The sequence below is a fragment of the Tamandua tetradactyla genome, chromosome 2, assembly GCF_023851605.1.
Source record: "Tamandua tetradactyla isolate mTamTet1 chromosome 2, mTamTet1.pri, whole genome shotgun sequence".
Taxonomy (NCBI): domain Eukaryota; kingdom Metazoa; phylum Chordata; class Mammalia; order Pilosa; family Myrmecophagidae; genus Tamandua; species Tamandua tetradactyla.
Genome location: NC_135328.1, coordinates 169,151,048 through 169,170,141, shown reverse-complemented (window position 1 = coordinate 169,170,141; position 19,094 = coordinate 169,151,048). Strand labels below are relative to the sequence as shown.

At 39.1% G+C, this 19,094-nt stretch overlaps 1 protein-coding gene across 5 annotated transcripts in view; it reads left to right on the top strand.

The window, feature by feature from the left end:
* The first annotated feature begins 34 nt into the window (after positions 1-34).
* ZYG11B (zyg-11 family member B, cell cycle regulator) overlaps positions 35-19,094 on the top strand; it is a 198,561-nt gene continuing 179,501 nt past the window's right edge. For 4 of the 5 annotated variants that reach the window (XM_077149622.1, XM_077149623.1, XM_077149621.1 and 1 more), the window contains exon 1: positions 35-261. In XM_077149622.1, the coding sequence (XP_077005737.1) occupies positions 232-261 (30 nt within the window). In that variant the 5' untranslated portion in view covers positions 35-231. Of the gene's footprint in view, positions 262-9,407; positions 11,428-19,094 lie in introns of those variants that run through there. The other variant, XM_077149626.1, reaches the window with a different exon arrangement.

Genomic DNA, 19,094 nt, shown 5'->3' with positions numbered 1-19,094 from the left:
CTCTGGCTCGGGGGCGGGGGCGGGGCCTGATGGGGGCGGAGTCTGTGCTTCGGCTCCGGCTGGGGCTGCTGCGGCTGCTGCGGCTCTTCTGCCAGCTTCTGTGGGAAGGAGGCCGAGGCCTGGGCAGAGCCCGGAGCCGCCGCTCGACCGAGCCTGCTGGAGCCCCCGCGCCGGCTAAGCCTGGGGGCGGGCTCGGGCCCGGCCCGCCGCCGTACCAGGGACAAAGGCTGCATGCCTGAGGACCAGACCGGCGCAGCCATGGTGAGGGAGCGAGGCCTGCTTGAGCCGCAGCCGCCCGCCACCCTGGCCCCTGCGGACTAACCCTCCGAGACTCTGGTGCCCCTTCCGCCCTGCCTTCACCTTACGCCCTTGTTACCGCCCCCTCGATGTCGCGCCCCTCCTTCCCCTTATCCTCCGTCCACCTGCTGGGGTAAACCCTGTGAGGCGACACCCCCTTAATCACCCTCCTCCCCGGTGACACCTTCTTTATCACCCCCAAGTGACAGCCTAGCTCGCTTCCCCCTTTGCCGCCCCCTCTTCGTCCTTTATTCCCACCCTTCCTTTTCGCTTCCATTTTGCCTTTTTCTCTCTTCTGGAATCTCTACATCTTTTCCCTTTTTCTCCTTCATTTGTCGCTCCTGCCGTTTGCTTTCCTTCCTGTTTTATCCCCACTGCCCCCTCCTCGCAGTATGCCCTCTCCCCGTTGTCCTCTGGCACCCACATTTTCTTTCCCCATCTTTATCGGATGTGCCTTCTCCCTTCTCACAGCTGTCCCCATTTCCTTCTCCGGGATTCAGGGGTCTGAACAGGAACAATTTCAGAGCTATTGCTTCCCAGGAGCTGCTGGGCGGTCAGATGGGAATTCTTTTTCTTCTTAGGAGAGGAAAAGGGAGGGATTGTAGGTATTGGGATCCTTGTTACCTAGTGTCAGGGCAAAACCTGAGTGGTGAACGGAGCCGTGGGGAGAGGCCGGCATGAAGACTCTGAACTTATGGGGTATCTAGCGTTCCGACAGAACTAACCAATGATGCTTTGAAATTTATTTTTATTTTGAGCGTTTTTTAAAGTACAGTTTGGAAAATTTTAAAATATTCATTTACAGGCTTGACTTAGAACAAATTATTTATTTTTGTGTGGAGACAGCAGAGTCCAGGGCATCTGAGGACTGAAAATTCAGCTTGGCATTCAGACTGTGACAGTCTCTTTAATACCTTCTAAAGGGTTCATTTGTTTTGCCTACTCTGTTTTGAGTTGGGAGAACTTTGTATTTGGAATTGTTGTCCTTTCTGTCTCAAAATAGGTCGAGGCTTCATTTCGTTTTGGGTTGAGCTCTGTTGCACAGAGGTTGAGAACATTTATTAAAAACTTTGCTCCATCGTATGCACCAGGCTAAATTTTGGCCTAAAGAATAAGGCAAAACTAAGTACTGATAATCATGTTCTTCTAGGAAGTTAGTCAGTTTCTACTTTTCCCCCTATTTGATTTTTAGGAAAGTAGTTTACTATAAAATCATTTAATCTTTGAACTTTCCCTGACTCACTGACTCCTACATTTGTAGGTTATCATTCTTTCATATCTGCTCCCCTCAGCAGTCCTTCATATTCACCACCCACTTATCACACTGTCAGTGTGCTAACCTCTTTCTTACATTAGAGCATGAGTTCTTCAAGGCAGCAATGTGCCTTACTAATTTCTGTTGTTCCCAGTGCCCAGGACAAGTAGGTGTTTGAATCACTTTGTGGTCTCATCTTCTTACCTGACAAGTATCATAATCTTAAACTGAAAATTGAGGAAGCTAGTGGACTACACAGAAAGGGTGAGTTTGAGAACCTTATTTTTGATATGAAAAGGAAATCTAGTAACATGATCACCTTCTCAGATTAGAGCTGTCCCAAATTACTAGATTTTTGAAAGTATTGATTCTCCCACTGAAAATGGGTATAGGAGTATAGAGGGAGGAGTTATGCATTCCTCTTTGGATATTTAGGATCAAAAGGTGGCATTTGAGCTGGGCCTGAAAGATTAATAGGATTTATATAGATCATTTTGGAAATGGGAATAATGCTTCATTCTGAATGTGAAAAGAAAGTACTAAGAAATTAGAATGTATTGTAGGAAACAGGGCTACACCTATGTAGCATGGTGGGATGCAGAAATGAAAATGTGTGGTAGGAAATGAGGCTAAAAAGATATATTTGGCATTGATTTTTCCTTACTTGTTTAAACACACACAGAATAAGAGTATATGTGAGGAAAAGGTGAAGGCAAATGTTATTTATGAGCTGGTAATTATCTTTAGAGGCCACTTTTTTGTTTTCCTTGTGCAATATGTTTAGTAAGCATGCAATAACTAAATATATTTAATGAAATGATTATTATAAATTTCACAAATAAATTTATTATTTGTGTTTTCCTATTTTTCAAATTTTTCCTTATGTTGTGTTTGGAATAGTTGTGATGTCTAAGACAGGAGTTTAAAAACTGTAAATCAGAATCACCTGGAGAGCTTGCTGTGCTAAGCCCCCAAGTTTTAATTCATTAGGTCTGGGGCAGGGCTTGAGAGAGTTTGCATTTGCAAACAAGTACCCAGGTGATGCTTCTGCTGCTGCTGGAATATGAACCACACTTTGGGAACCATTGGTCCTAGATCTAGTCCTTACTTTTCATTTTTTAAACTTATTTTTTTAGTTCCATTGACTGTGCTGGTGTTAAGGATAAAATAAAACAGATGTGGTCCTTGCCTTTTTGTCTCTTATGTATATGGACAGTATAGACATCAAGCAAAAAGAATCATCTTAAATGTAAAGAGTGCTAGAAAGGGAAGATTGTGGGATCGCAGAATCGGATAGTCAGAGATGGCTTCCCAGAGGATGTTACTTTGAAGAAGAGAACTGAATGATTAAGTATAGAAGTTCTGTTGTGGAACGAACCGTCCAAATAGAAGGAACAGCACATGCAAATGACCTGTGGTGGTACTCTCTCTTTCCTGCTTAACTCTTATATATCCTGGAGTTTTCAACTCAAAAAACTCAGGGAAACCCTGTCTCTATTTTGCTTACTTCCCTCCCCCCAAAAAGCTAAGATCCCTCCTCTCTCTATTCTGTAGCTCCTCTTCATAGCATGTATTTTTATAATTCTTGCTGTGATTATTTGATTTATGTCTGTCTCCACCTCTGGCCTTAAAAAAAATTTTGATATACAGATGTTTTTTAGCCAGCTGCTAAAGGCCAGGTGATATTCTGCACCAGTGTTATAGTGTTTTGTTTTGTTTTTTAAATTGATGGGTGTAGTGGGGGAAGTAGATAATAAACAAATAAGTGTATAAATATATATAATGAAAAGTACTTAGAAATGTTAAGAGAAAGATAAAACAGTAAGATAGAAAGTGATAGTGTATGTCAGGAGGAAGGGCAATTATTTTAGATAGAATGGTTAGGCAGCAACACTACTAGCTAATACTTTTAAATGTGACTATGTGCTAGGCCCTATTTTTAGGGCTTAACATGTTATATATCATTTAATCCTCATAACCCAATGAGATAGATACTAGCTTTATAAAAGTAGAGACCGTGTTTGTTTATCTCATCATTGTTTCTTCAACACCTGCATCATGCTTTTGTATAAGTACTCAGTAAATATTTATTGAATTAGTGAATCACTTTGGGAGTGACCAGAAATTCGGGGCGTCTTCATAGATAAGGCAACATTCAATCTGGGAGTTTTAACAACAAGTAGGGTTTCACTGGATAAGAATTTGGAAAGGAGCCATTCCTGGAAGAGGGACCAGCTTGAGCATAGAAACTGAGACAAAAGTAGATATGATATAGTCTGGGAAATGTGTGGCTCTAGCATGAAGGGTACAGTAGGAGATAAGACTAGAGCATGGAGGACCTTCAATCATTTTATAGGTCTTGAATACATTGAAAATTTTTTTCTTTCCTTTTTTTACTTGTAAAGGAGTATTATATTCAAGAAAAAAATCACTTTAAATGCAATATGAAACCTGATTTGGAGTGGGGACACCTGTTGCACTAGTCTAGGTGAAGATAAGTGCATGAATTTGCATCTTCACGTTGTACAATGATGGTAATTTAAATTGGAGGAATGAGTATTTAAGGAAATGAAATATGAAAAGCTGGTACAACTGTTTGACTAAGTGAATTTTCCATAGAGGCATTACTGAGGAGTTGCAGAAAAAAGCATGAAATTACTAGCATCTTTATAATTTTGTTCACTGCCTCTTGGTTTTCATATTTGTTGCCTTTAGGGATTTGTATGTTAAAACTAAGTAAATTTACTATACCAAAATCCTCTGTTTTTGAAACAGTAGGTCTTACAAAAGTCATATATAAAGTCACGTAGAGAGAGTCAACACTTCATTTGTTTTTTATAGTTTTTGTGTAGTGCGTGAGGAGAGGGTTATTTTAAGTAAAAAAGCTTTATTTAAAAATTATGTATGTCATATGTAGAACAGAATTATATGTTAATGTTTTTGTTCTTAATTTTTTTAAATTAATAAATTAAAAAAATATCATCATAGTTCACTTAAAATATTGCTTTAACAATATATTAAAATTTCAGGCTTTTCCCATTTAATGAATGATGGATTAATTTTGTAAGATAAAACATTATTTTTCACATTGTAAAATGAATATATATTAAGATGCAGATTGAAACTAATTATGTTTATGGCATCAAAATAGACAAGAACTGTTTATTACCTTAAATTTTGGATTTTTGAATTTTTTTGCACTTAAAAAATCACAGGTCTTTATAATTGTTCTGTGTTGTTTCTGAGTGGCAAAATAAAAGGAAAATTTCATTATATTTTCTTTTTTTTAAACACTTAAAAAAATCCTGAGATATCTTGAAGTACCATTTAAGAGTCATGATCAGAAAAATGCAACTTATGAAACTGATAAGAATGTATTAGCAGAGAATTTTCATTTTTCTGCTCATTTACTCTCATTTCACCATCAGTATAACTTAAATTTTCTGTCTTTAAGCAAAAATTCATTATATGAACAGAAATAATTTAGAACAGTGATGATCAATGTTGAGATGAAGTTGTAACAACTGAGTGTCTATATCATGAGCCAGCCTCCTAATTTCAACTAATTCACAAATGTTTGGTACATAACTCTCAGAAACTCTCAAACTATTCTGTTTTTATAGGGAAAAAGTTGTAATAGTTATTTTAATAAATAGTTGAAAATATACACATGGAAATAGAGCTCAATATTGCTTTTAATCACCTGAGCCTATAGAACATTCATGAGTTGGAAAATGCTGACCAGAATACTGCATTTTTTCATAGGTTCTAATCCTACCCCTTAAAAGCATCTTGAACCAATAAATGGTAATAATGGTCATTATTTGCAGTGAAATGGAAGTTTTTTTAAAAAAAATTTTTTAACTTGATTTTAAAAATTTTAAGCTTTGGCTTTGCAACTTTGATTTTTGTATTGATGTATTTTGTAAGATGTGTAAGTCCTCAGCTCAGTCCCTCCAGTGGCTTTTTTTTTGGGAGGGTGCATGGTCTGGGAATCGAACCCAGGTCTCCCACATGAAAGGCGGGCATTCTAATCACTATACTGCCTGTGACTTTTTTGTTTTATAAGACATTTTTAATGCTAACAGTTAAAATAGAAAAGCAGTGTTAAGGACAAAATTCTTGAATGCTAGGACATTTATTTAGAGGAGTATGACCTCATACAAAAGCTTTCATGTAGTGAGCACACAATGAATCAGGCAATGTACTAATTTAATCTTCAGAATTTCATAAGATTAATGATGTTTTCTTTTGCACAGATGAGAAAACTAAGGCTCTGAGAACTCAGGTAACTTTCCTATGGTCATACAGCTAGAAAATGTTAGTGTAGGATTCAAATGCAAGTTTGTCTGACCTCTAAGCTTGTGCTATTACGAATATGTTCTCTAGCTTCCATAAAGTTGTAGGAATCTAAACTGTATTTAAAATACTTGTAGCATTGTTTGTATTATAAAAGTCATTCATATTTATTGAAAAATAATTGGTCAAATGATGTGTATAGTTTTATGGTTCTTAATGCATTCTGTCACATCACTTTCTATAATGCGCTTTGAAAGAAAATATGAAATGTTGATGACATTTATGTCTTCAGAATTTAAGTATTTCTTAAACAAAGTGCATGCTGTTAGTGCTCCTCTCGTGTGTACTAGTCATGATTGTACTAGGATTGATTTTTCATAAATCAGTGAAAAAGAAAATTTTGTATAGTAACTAGGCAAGGGTAGAAAGAGAGGGAAAGGAGAATGAAGGCATGCCACTTTACTACTAAAAAATTTTTAATTCCTCCCTATTGTCCAAGGCAGTGGACCCCACCATAATACCTTTTTTAAATTCATACCTTTTAAACTGAAAAAGTTGGGGGATATGACAGAAATACAGTTTTAGTTTTTAGTTGGAAAAAACCCCACATAATGACAAAAAGCTGGCAGAGATTCAATAATGTTTTAAAATGATGTACTTTACTAATTCTAACTATTATGCATTGAAATGGTGTATATTTCAAATACTGTGTATACAGCAAAGTTGGTAGGCATGCGAATTTGTAGACTCCATATGATACATGTGGGTCCTGCAGCTTAGGTCCTACTAATTTACAGTGGTTTTAGAGGACTGCTGCAGCTACACAGATTGTACTTCACAATTTAGGGGCAGCTGTACATATGGACACATGGAAAGCTGTGGGTCTACAGAGGTCTGTATCCTGTGTTCTTGGCTATGTTTAGCACGTAATAGGGGCTCAGCAAATAATTGTTGTGTGTCTTACCTTGCCTACCAGTTCAGCCTTCTGAACTAACCCTTTTTATTGGTGCAGCCTTATTTCTCATTTATGGGAAAAAGCCTTTATGTTTTAGGCTTTTAGCAATACTGAGCACAAACTATACTGTTTTCCCAAGCCTCTAACCTTTTTATTTTTAAATTTTATTTATTTATTTTTTTTATGTGCAGGCCCGGGAAACGAACCCGGGTCTCCAATGTGGCAGGCAAGAAATCTGCCACCGAGCCACCGTTGCACTGCCCCCTCTAACTTTTTAAAACTGTTGCTTTTGCCTAGAATGCAGCCTCTCTTCTTGATTATTTTACCTTCAAGTTTCCCCTTAAACCCTACCTTCTTTGCAAAGCTTTCAACTAACCCCCAGGGGGTCTTGGGTTAGTTCTTTCCATGCTTTGTTTTGTGCACTTTGGTTATAGCAGTTATTTTTAGGTAGTGGTGTTGTCATTGTGACTGGCAGTAGCTCCAGACTGTGAGCTGTTTGAGGGTAGATACAGTACTATTTCCTTTCAACTTCCTGTCTTAATCACATAGCATAATGCCTAAAACATAGTAAGTATATAAATCTTTGTTCAGTGAATAAGTGTGTGTACTTTGTAGGGAATTGCATAAGGTGATGTTAACTGAGATGTGTTATGAAAGAGGAGAAAAAAAAAAAAGAACAGTCTGTACACGTCCCCTGAGGGGAAAAGATGGTTGGATGAATAAGAAATGTTGGATCAGATACTTTTTCTTACTAGCCTAAGTGGTACTATTGACCTAGGAGAAATGTTTCTATCCACAAGAGTTTATGTAGCAGGAAGAGTTGGGGAGAAAGCCAAGTGGCTTTGGGACGATTGCAAAGCCACTTTGTATAAATACTTGAGTGCCACTTGTCTATAATTTTTTTTCCTGTTAATTCAATGTTCAAACACAGTAAAGAATTAATTAATGGTAAATCCAGAGAAGTGGTTAATTATTGCTAACATTATGTTAGCTCTATGTCAGAAACTTTTGTTTTTTTTTTCTTTTTCTTATTTCTAGTTCTCCATTGTGTGTGATTTTCTTAGTTGTCCGGAATCTTAATGCCTGTTCAATGTTGTTTTCTCCTTTTTTGAGGACATTTAAGAAAATATTTGAATCTCTTGATTATTTTGTTTTCATAAGGCCTGGGCTTTTAGCAAATCATTTTGCCTCTCCTGCTTCTATTGTTTAATCTCTAAAATGAAGAGGTTGTATTAGATCCATTCTACCTTTTTTAAATAAAAAATATTAAATTCTATTTTTAGTTTTGTTAGGTATTTAACTAGAGCACTTGAGGTTTGAGTAACACTGCTAGAAAGTTAAAGTTAAGTCTTAGAGTAAATACATTCTATAAATTTAGATTATTATTACATTTGTAATAATATTGAGGATCATTCCATTGATATTCCTAGGAAAAGAATCTCTAATGAGAATATGAAGGAGGTTAAGAAACCTCCAAGACAGTTGGGTGCTTACATAAATAGGACAGTTGGACAAGCTGTGAAAAGCCCAAATAAACTATAATAATAAGGTAATCTGACTGAGAATGAAAGTTCATCATTTCTTTTCCAAATCCTTGTTACAGAAAAAAATTAGTCCCCTAGAAGGTAGGGGCTGTGACATGGCAAATAAAGAAAATGAAGTGGTTTGTATTGGCTACCTGCCTGAAAAATTACGCCAACATATTTGGTTAACTCCAGTGATTCTTGTTCTTCACAGACAAAAAGCCCATCATCAAAATATAGTGGGTTTTTTAATGAAGTAAATGCATTCTATAAGTTTCACTCTGTTTCTTTTTACGCTATATTCTCATCTATGGAATACAGATTCAGTTTACTCCCTGGTACAGTTTTCTATATTTATCACGTTTGAGTCAGTAGTTTATTCTATTTCTCCAAAAGTTACTCATATCTATATCATATAGATACATATGTATGTATATAGTATCATATCTAGGTAAAAGGAAATGGTTGACAAACTACTATAAGTATCCAAAATAGCAAGTTGACTAGTAGAGGTTTAAAGGAAGGGGAAAAAGGAGAACTCTCACCTAAAAAGTGAACTAATATGTGCCACTACAAAGGCCAGTTATCCAGGCACGTTTTTCTACGCTTTCAAAATTGTAGAGTGGAAACTCTGGTTGGGTAAACTTGGTAAGGTTTGCTGTTCTTTTGACATACACAAAAATGATTGAAACAGGCTCAAGAGAATTTTTGTGGATGATAGAAATATTCTAAAACTGAATTGTGATGTGATAATGATTGTATACCTCTATAAATTTACTAAAAATAATTGAAATATTTTCAGTGGGTGCATTTTATAGTAAGTAGATGTTATATCTCAGTAAAGCTGTTTTAAAATTTTTGACCATTAGAAGGAAATGGTTTGATAATTTACAAACACATGCACATAAGTTTGAAGTAATATTTACATCTTAATTGTATATGTTTTAGAAAATAAACCTAAAGGAAAAAAATCCATTGTTTAAACATTAAAAAGTAAAAATATTAAATTCTTGATGTATCTTTTCTCTTTATACTGCGCATGTTGTAAGATAACTTGATTTTTGTACTTAATAAATTTTGTTCTTCAAAAAAAAAGTCATATTAGTAGTTGAAAGGAAAATAATGCTCAAGTATCTCTCTTGAGTTAGTGATTCCTATGCTAATTTACTCATCTGCTCAGTCCGTTTAGTGACTACTTATCTGAATTTTTGTTTTGTTTCCCACAATAGCTTTATTCTATGACCTAAAATAGAAGAAAAGAGGGTGGAGTTTTTTTTTTTTTTAACCTTTTTAGGCCTTGCTCTTTTTTAGATAGAACTCTAGTTCCTCGCCCTTTGGTACACAGCCATTTGCCATGCTGGGCAAGCCTTGAAGCATATACATTCAAGAAGCTTGCCTTACCTACATTTTTGTTTGGCATCTAGGTGTCTGTTTTTTAAACTGATATTTATTTTATATATTCACATACCATGTGTTCTAGTTTGCAGCTGACTGAACACAATATACCAGAAATGGAATGGCTTTTAAAAAGGGGAATTTAATAAGTTACAAGTTTACAATTTGAGGCTGAGAAAATGTCTCAGTTAAAACAAGTCTATAGAAATGTCCAATCTCAGGCATCCAGGTAAACATACTTTGATTCAGTAAGGCCAATGAACTTCAGGGTTTCTCTCTCATCTGGAAAGATACATGGTGAACATGGTCACGGTTTCTCTCTTGACTGGAAGGGCACATGGCCAACATGGCATCATCTGCTAGCTTCCTTTCTAGCTCCCTGGGAGGTGTTTTCCTTTTTCATCTCCAAAAGTCGCTGGCTGGTAGACTCTCTACTTCGTGATTCTGTGGCATTCTCTGTTGTGGCTTTCTTGTGGCTTTGTCCTTGGCTATCTCCGAATCTCCCGCTTTTTCCAAAGTGTTTCTTCTTTTATAGGACTCCAGTAAACTAATCAAGACCTACCTGGAATGGGTGGAAACACATCCCCACCTAATCCAGTTTAACAACCACTCTTGATTGAGTCACATCTCCAGGGATATAATCTAACTGAAGTTTCAACACACAGTGCTGAATAGAGATTAGAAGAAATGGCTGCCTTTACAAAATGGAATTAGGATCAAAACATGACTTTTTTAGGATACATGCATCTTTTCAAACTGGCACACCATGTAATCATTCAAAATATATAATCAGTGGTTCACAATATCATATGGCTGTGCATTAATGATCACAATAAACTTTCTTCTTTTTTGTAAAAAATAACGTATATACAAAGAAGGCAATACATTTCAAAGCACATTGCAACAATTAGATGTAGAACAGACTTCAGAGTTTGGTATAGGTTACAGTTCCACAATTTTAGGTTTTTACTTCTAGCTGCTCTAAGATACTGGAGACTAAAAGAAATATCAGTATAATAATTTAGCAGTCATACTCATTTGTTAAGCCCTACCTTCTCTGTATAACTCCACCATTACCTTTGATCTTTTTCCCACTCTCTAGGGATATATGGGCTATACTCATTTTAACTTTTTCATGTTGGAAGGGGCTGTTGATAATGTGGTATGGGGGGATGGAACTAGATGATGTTTTGGAGAGGCTGGCCCTTCTGCGTTTTGGAATTTATCTCATCCAGGGTTGTATCTGGAGGTTGTAGGTTTCTGTAAAGTTACCCTAGTGCATGGAATAATTGGAAAATCTTATATGATGCCCTAGGTATTCTTTAGGATTGACAAGAATGATTTTGGTTGGGGATTGGCAAGCAATGCCTAACTGAAGCTTGCTAAGAGTGACTTCCAGAGTAGCCTCTCAATTCTATTTAAACTCTCTTAGTCACTGATACCGTATTTATTACACTTCTTTTCCCTCTTTTGGTCAGGTTGATGCTGTCAATCCCATGGTCCAAGGGCCAGGCTCATTCCTAGGAGTCATTTCCCACATCGCCAGAGAGATTTTCACCCTTGGATGTCATGTCTGACATAGCAGGGAGGGCAAAGATTTCACTTGCAGAGTTGGACTTAGAGAGAGAGAGAGAGAGAGAGAGAGAGGCTACATCTGATCAACAAAAGAGGTCCTCTGGAAGTAACTCTTAGCTTATCTACAGGTAGGTTAAGCTTCTCTACTGCATACATAAGCTTCACAAGAGCAAGTGTCAAGATCGAGAGCTTGGCCTATTGATTTGGGTGTTCCTAATGTTTGATCCAGTGTTGGGGTAAAGTTTAATAGTTTCACATTTTTTCTCCTATCCATCAAGGGACTTTGCCAATGCTTTTTGATGACCTGCTTAATATACTCTGGGATTTGAAGAGGCTGGCCCTTCTGCACTTTGGAATTTATCTCATCCAGGGTTGTATCTGGAGGTTGTAAGTTTCTGGCATTACATTAAACTATCCAGGATCAAAGGCCCTCATTCTTATTCTGGGCTCCCTATTTTGGATCGTTTAAATGATCTTTCCAGACAGGTTGAATTAGATTATGTCCTACAGAAAATTTAGGCTCTGGACAAAATAAGCATTTCTTCTGTTGGTCTCAAAGAGTGGATGAGATTCCAAAGTATAGACAACAATGTCTTCCTTACCCCTGGGTTCTGAATTACCTTAATCTTGACCTGATTGGCTTCATTCTTATCTCTGAATACCTGGTTATACATATATAAACAGCCTGTCAAAATCCAGACGTAACAGTTACTCTCTGGACTAAATGTGACTGCTGTAAGAGCTTACAATCTAGGCTTTTTATAGATATTTTCTGAATGAGACCATACAATATTTGCTTTTTTTTCTGGCTTATTTTGCCTCACCAAATGTCCCACAGTTTCCTTCACAATGTGGCATGCTTCACAAATTTGTTCCTTTTTGTAGCAACACAGTATTCAATCATATGTATACACCATCGTTCGTCAATCTACTTTTCAGTCAGTCCTTCAGCTACCTCCATTTATTGGGCATCATGTATAATGTCCAAAGTCAATAGTCCATCAACACTCTCAATTTTAGATAATTTCATTCATTCCTAAGAGAAAGATAACCAGTACACACACCCTCACCAAATAAAAATCCAAACCTCCGCTTAACTCTTGTCCCTTTCCCCTATTAATTACCCCTGGTGTTGCTGTGGTGCTGTTGATGTTTTCCTGTTAAACATAGTCCATAGCATGCAATAGCAGTTTTCTGTCTATACCCTGAGCTTATACAGTCTTTGTACAAGATTCATATGTTTGCAGTAGTTCATGCAAGGACTTATTTATACTTGTAGTGTTCACTGTTGTCTCCCTCACTTTTGAAGGACAGTTTGGCTGTGTACAGAATTCTTGGCTGAAAGTCTTTCTCTTTCAAGAACTTAAATATATCATACCACTGCCTTCTCATCTCCATTGTGTCTCTTGAGTAGTCTGAAGTCAGTCTTATGTGGTTTCCTTTGTATGTAGTAGATTGTTTTTCTCTTGCCACTTTCAGGATTTTTTTTTTCTCCTTAGCATTTGACAGACTGATTAGTATGTGTCTTGGAGTAGGCCTATTTGAATGTATTCTATTTGGAGTTCGTTGGGCTTCTTTGATTTGCATGTTTGTATCTTTTATAAGGATTGGGAAGTTTTCCACCATTATATTCTCAACTAATCTCCTTAGCCCTTTACTCTTCTCTTCTTCTGGGACACCCATAATTCTTATATTTGTGTGCTTTGTTTTGCCTACCATTTCCTTGAAATTAAAATTTTTCCATCTTTTTTACCATTTGCTCTTTTGTGCGTTCTAAGTCAATTGTCCTGTAATCTAGTTCACTTATTCTTTCTTCTGCCTCTTCAAATCTGTTGTGTATCTCTAGTGTATTTTTTATTTGGTTCTCAGCATTTTAAATCTCTGTGATATCTGCTCTTTTTCTGTTTATTCTTTCAAATTCTTCTTTATGCTCTTCTAGTGTCTTCTTGATCTCCTTTTTTTCATTATCCAGTCCATTGATTTTATTTAGTAGAGTTATATAAACATCTTCGAATAATTGTTCCAAACTGTGCCTTTAATTTGATCATTAGGCTGGGCTATGTCTGTGTACATCTTCCATGCTTAGTGATCTTCTTTTGCCTTCGAGGCATGTAAATATCTTGGTAAGGTTACTTTGGAAGGAATTCAGTAGTCTGAAGCTTTGTATTTGCAGGACGAGTGTGGATCAGGTTGCAGGGTGTGGGGCAGGGCACAACAGTGTGGTGATAGTTGCAGCACAGGTGGATAGCCGAAGGTTGAGGTGCTATGCTGGTCCCTGTGAGCATGGGGTGCAGGGTGTGGGGTTGTAGAGGTGCAGTGCAGGGCCCATGGGGGTGGAATGTGGCTCATGCGGACCTTGGAGCACAGAAACAGAGTGCGACATGGGGGACATAGAGGTACAGTTCAGCAGGTAGCAGATAGGGGTGCTGTGTGGATGCATTGGGGCTGGTGTGTGGGCAAGATGTGGGCGCATGGAGTATGAGGGTCATGGTGTGGGATTGGTGTCACAGAGGTCGAGGCACAGAGGGCAGGGTGCAAGTGTGTCTTGTGCAGGGGGAGGGGCCCTGGGGGGCTGGCTTGTGGATGTGTGAGTGTGCAGGGACGTGATACAGGTTGCGGGGGTTGTAGGACATGGGTCAGGGGTGGGTGATGTCAGGTGGGCAGGGCCTGGTTTGGGGTGTGCAAGTGCAGGGGGCATGGGACAGGAGTGCATGTATATGCGGGGGGGGGGCTATGTTGCACAGATGTGCACATGAGCACCTACCAGGTGTGGGAGCAGGGTGCTTGTGCAAGAATATACACTTGTGCGGGATAGGGGAGGTGGGGTGAGAGGTCAAGAGGTCGGTGCATGGATGTGTAGGTGCCCAGTGGGCAGGATATGGCTGTGTGCATGTGTGGTTCTGGGGGTGGAATCCTGGTATGTGGGCCTGTGGGTGGCACCCTGGTGTATGCTTGCACAGAGCTCAGGGACAGAGGGGCAGTGTTGTACCTGTGTGGGCCGGGGGGCAGGTGTGGTCCAGATGCACAGGTCAGCCCTTGTCCATAGCTGGAGGGGGCAGGACCGTGTGTTTGCGCGTGCGTACTTCTGGCCTGGGGGTGGGACAGATGCTGATGTGGAGTTCAGGAGGGGTGGGGTGTGTTTGTGTGACCTGAATATGCAGATGAGTGCCTGCAGGAGCAGGAAGGAGAAGTTGGGGGTCAAGGGGCTAGGCGAGGATGTGTGGGTTTTGGGAGGGGTGGGACTAGACTGTGCGCTTGTGAGGGAGAGATGGGTTGGACTAGGGCAGATGTGCACGTGTGCAGGGCAGGGGTGTGGGATGGGGATGCACCTGTGGGTATCAGGATGGGGGTGCTTGGAGCATGGTGGGGGGCTGGGTGATGGGGTTCATGTGCATGGAGTGTGGGGATTTTGTGGGGCGGGGGGTGGCACGTGTGGGTGTAGCGCATTCAAGAAATGCAACTTGGCTTACTTCCTAGTCCCATCTCCCTATCTGTGCTCTCCTGAGGGCTCCAGGCCTACGTTTGGAAAAGGGCTTATTGGGCTGTTTGCACTGGCTGAATAGCCTCTGGTTCTCTGCATCTCAGTTCTTCAACTTTTGCAACCAGGGCCTCCCTATGTGGGATAGAAGACCCCCTTAGATTGCTTACACCCTGGAATCACTGTCCCAGTCATTTCTCTGTTACTTCTCCGGCTGTTCCTTGGAACAGGGGTGAACTCAATCTATCCTATTCCGCCATCTTCCTGGAACTTGGTGATTTTTGAAAATAAGAAAAATAAGTAACTCCTCCCAATTCATGTCAAATAGTTCAATATGTGTACCCTTGGGCAAGTCACTACATTGTTTGTTTTTTTTTAAGCTTTTGCAAAATTATTTTTAATGTCTTTACAATATTTTTTATACACATATGGCAAGAAAGAGATATTGATGTTTAAATTGTTACATGAAGAATACACAAAAAACACTGACTACAATCACATGGCTGTTTACATTTCATGAACTATAAGAACTCTTAATCCAATATGGTATTCTTCCCTTTTTTTTTTAACTTTTTTTTATTAATTAAAAAAAAGAAAAGAAATTAACACAACATTTAGAAATCATCCCATTCTACATATGCACTCAGTAATTCTTAGTATCATCACATAGATGTATGATCATCATTTCTTAGTACATTTGCATCGATTTAGGAAAAGAACTAGCAAAACAGCAGAAAAAGATATAGAATGTTAATATAGAGAAGAAAATTAAAATAATAATAATAAAAAAATATATATATAAAAAGGAAAAAAGAAAAAAACAAAAACAAAAGATACAAACAAACAAACAAACAAAAAACTATAGTTCAGGTGCAGCTTCATTCAGTGTTTTAACATAGTTACATTACAATTAGGTATTATTGTGCTGCCCATTTTTGAGTTTTTGTATCTAGTCCTGTTGCACAGTCTGTATCCCTTCAGCTCCAATTACCCATTATCTTACCCTGTTTCTAACTCCTGCTGGTCTCTGTTACCAATGATATATTCCAAGTTGATTCTCGAATGTCGGTTCACATCAGTGGGACCATACAGTATTTGTCCTTTAGTTTTTGGCTAGACTCACTCAACATAATGTTCTCTAGGTCCATCCATGTTCTTACATGCTTCATAAGTTTAGTCTGTCTTAAAGCTGCATAATATTCCATTGTAGGTATACACCACAGTTTGTTTAGCCACTCGTCTGTTGATGGACATTTTGGCTGTTTCCATCTCTTTGCAATTGTAAATAATGCTGCTATAAACACTGGTGTGCAAATGTCCGTCTGTGTCTTTGCCCTTAAGTCCTTTGAGTAGATACCTAGCAGTGGTATTGCTGGGTCGTAATCCATTCTGCCAGTCTATGTCTTTTGATTGGGGAATTCAGTCCATTACCTTTTAGTGTTATTACTGTTTGGATAATATTTTCCTCTACCATTTTGGCTTTTGTATTATATATATCATATCTGATTTTCCTTCTTTCTACACTTTACTCCATACCTCTCTCTTTTGTCTTTTTGTATCTGACTCTAGTGCTCCCTTTAGTATTTCTTGCAGAGCTGGTCTCTTGGTCACAAATTCTCTCAGTGACTTTTTGTCTATAAATGTTTTAATTTCTCCTTCATTTTTGAAGGACAATTTTGCTGGATATAGAAGTCTTGGTTGGCAGTTTTTCTCTTTTAGTAATTTAAATATATCATCCCACTGTCTTCTAGCTTCCATGGTTTCTGCTGAGAAATCTACACATAGTCTTATTGGGTTCCCCTTGTATGTGACAGATTGTTTTTCTCTTGCTGCTTTCAAGATCCTCTCTTTCTATTTGACCTCTGACATTCTAACTAGTAAGTGTCTTGGAGAACGCCTATTTGGGTCTATTCTCTTTGGGGTGCGCTGCACTTCTTGGATCTGTAATTTTACGTCTTTCATAAGAGTTGGGAAATTTTCAGTGATAATTTCTTCCATTAGTTTTTCTCCTCCTTTTCCCTTCTCTTCTCCTTCTGGGACACCCACAACACGTATATTTGTGCGCTTCATATTGTCATTCAGTTCCCTGATCCCCTGCTCAAGTTTTTCCATTCTTTTCCCTATAGTTTCTGTTTCTTTTTGGAATTCAGATGTTCCATCCTCCAGTTCACTAATTGTAGCTTCTGTCTCTTTGAATCTAACATTGTAGGTATCCATTGTTTTTTCCGTCTTTTCTACTTTGTCCTTCACTCCCATAAGTTCTGTGATTTGTTTTTTCAGTTTTTCTATTTCTTCTTTTTGTTCAGCCCATGTCTTCTTCATTCCTCCCTCAATTTATAGATTTGGTTTTTGAAGAGGTTTTCCATTTCTGTTCGTATATTCAGCATTAGTTGTCTCAGCTCCTGTATCTCATTTGAACTATTGGTTTGTTCCTTTGACTGGGCCATATCTTCAATTTTCTGAGCGTGATCCGTTATTTTCTGCTGGTGTCTGGGCATTTGATCAGATTTCCCTGGGTGTGGGACCCGGCTGGTTGAAAGGTTTTTCTGTGAAATCTCTGGGCTCTGTATTTCTTTTCCTGCCCAGTAGGTGGTGCTCGTGGCACTCGTCTGTCTGTGGGTCCCACCAGTAAAAGATGCTGTGGCTCCTTTAACTTGCCAATCCGAATCTTGCAGTCGGCCCGGGAAACCGCGCGTGGAGGGGGGGGTCGCTGGCCACCGCGGCTTAGGGGAGTGCTGGTTCAAATTGCCCAGCTGGCCCGAGAAGCCAAGTGTGGCGGGAGGGCCCCGCTATCCAATATTACCAGTCGGACCGGGAAGCCATGTGTGTGGAAGGGACCCCAGTCGCCAGCTGCCCCGGCCCGGCAAAGTGCGCACCCCTCGGGTATCTCACCACAGCGGATTCTCCCTGCCCATTCAGCCGTTCCAGAATGGGGTACACTGTCTTTTTGGTCTCTGTCGTGGCTCCGGGAGCTGTTTCGTATTGTTTCTGTTTCTTTAGTTGCTATTCTGGAGGAGGAACTAAGACCCGCGCGTCTTACTAAGCCGCCATCTTCTCCGAAAGTCCGCAACCTCTGCTCAGCAGTGCGCCCAGCATCAAGCTCAGCGCCCGGCACAACGGCGCCTCCGGCCCCGGGGCCGCGCCCTCGGAGCGCATCCTGCTTCCCGGCCGCTCACGCTGCTCGCCCGCCCGTAGGTCTCGCGGGCTGCCTGGTGCCCGGGCGACCTCCCCGGCAGCCGCGACGCCCCGGCCGGCGTGCCTCCGAGCACCGTGCCCCGCCCCTGCCGGCTCCCAGCCGCGGCGAATCTGGCCTGCGGCTGCTCATGCTCTCGCCCTGAGCTTCTTCCCATTTTTATGCTAATGGAAGAAAGCGTCATTGAGAACTGAAGTCATTTTTATTCTTAAAGCCCATGTTTATGGCTTGCAAATAATTTGTACTCTACCTAAATCCTCATAAGATAAAAAGTTTCTACACATGAGATGATTATAAGCTTGAAAATATTCTCCCTAAAACTTCTATGCCTTAATTTGATCTCATATTTGGATGTTTCTATACTTTTTTCAGTGTCTTCTACTTTAACATCTTTCAGTGATTTCCTGAATAGTTTATTAGATCATATTTATTCTAAAACACACTCACAGTTCTTTTATTTTTATGAGTTAACTAACAATTCAGTTCTCACATGGGAAGGGAAAAAATTCTCAATGACTTATCCTTATCTTTGAATCTGAATTCTACTCAAATTTCAGTTATCTTTTTCGAGCACATTTCAAAATCACAGTTAAAATACAATTATTCCATCTCAAAGTTACACAGCAATCAATTAAAAAGAACATCAGAAACATGACAACAGCTAATAAAGATGGTAGTCAAATGGTTATTGAAAGCGCTGAAAAGGTACAAGGAAAGAGGAATGAGCAAAACATACTACATTTTCTATGAAAAATAACCCCATGATAAATAGCAAAATTTGGACATTAACTCAGAAATGTAATATGTTCATTAATTAGCCTCACTTCTTGTCACAGTATATTCCATGGAAAGCATAGAAGACAACAAAATTGGGACACTTAGCTATTTCTAAATAAAATTTAGTGGGAAATACTGGAATTACATATTGAGACTAAATTTTTGAAGGATTTAATTCATCCCCAAAGCTTTTCATTATTAGAAGGGCTGAATGCTCACCCTCAAGAGTTTAACAGTATTCCAAGACTTCTCTTAGAGACACAATTTCCTTGCATCCCTATTTAAGTCACTACATTCTTGACGTTCTTTCTCACCTGTAAAATGATTATGGTTGGGAAATGGTGAGG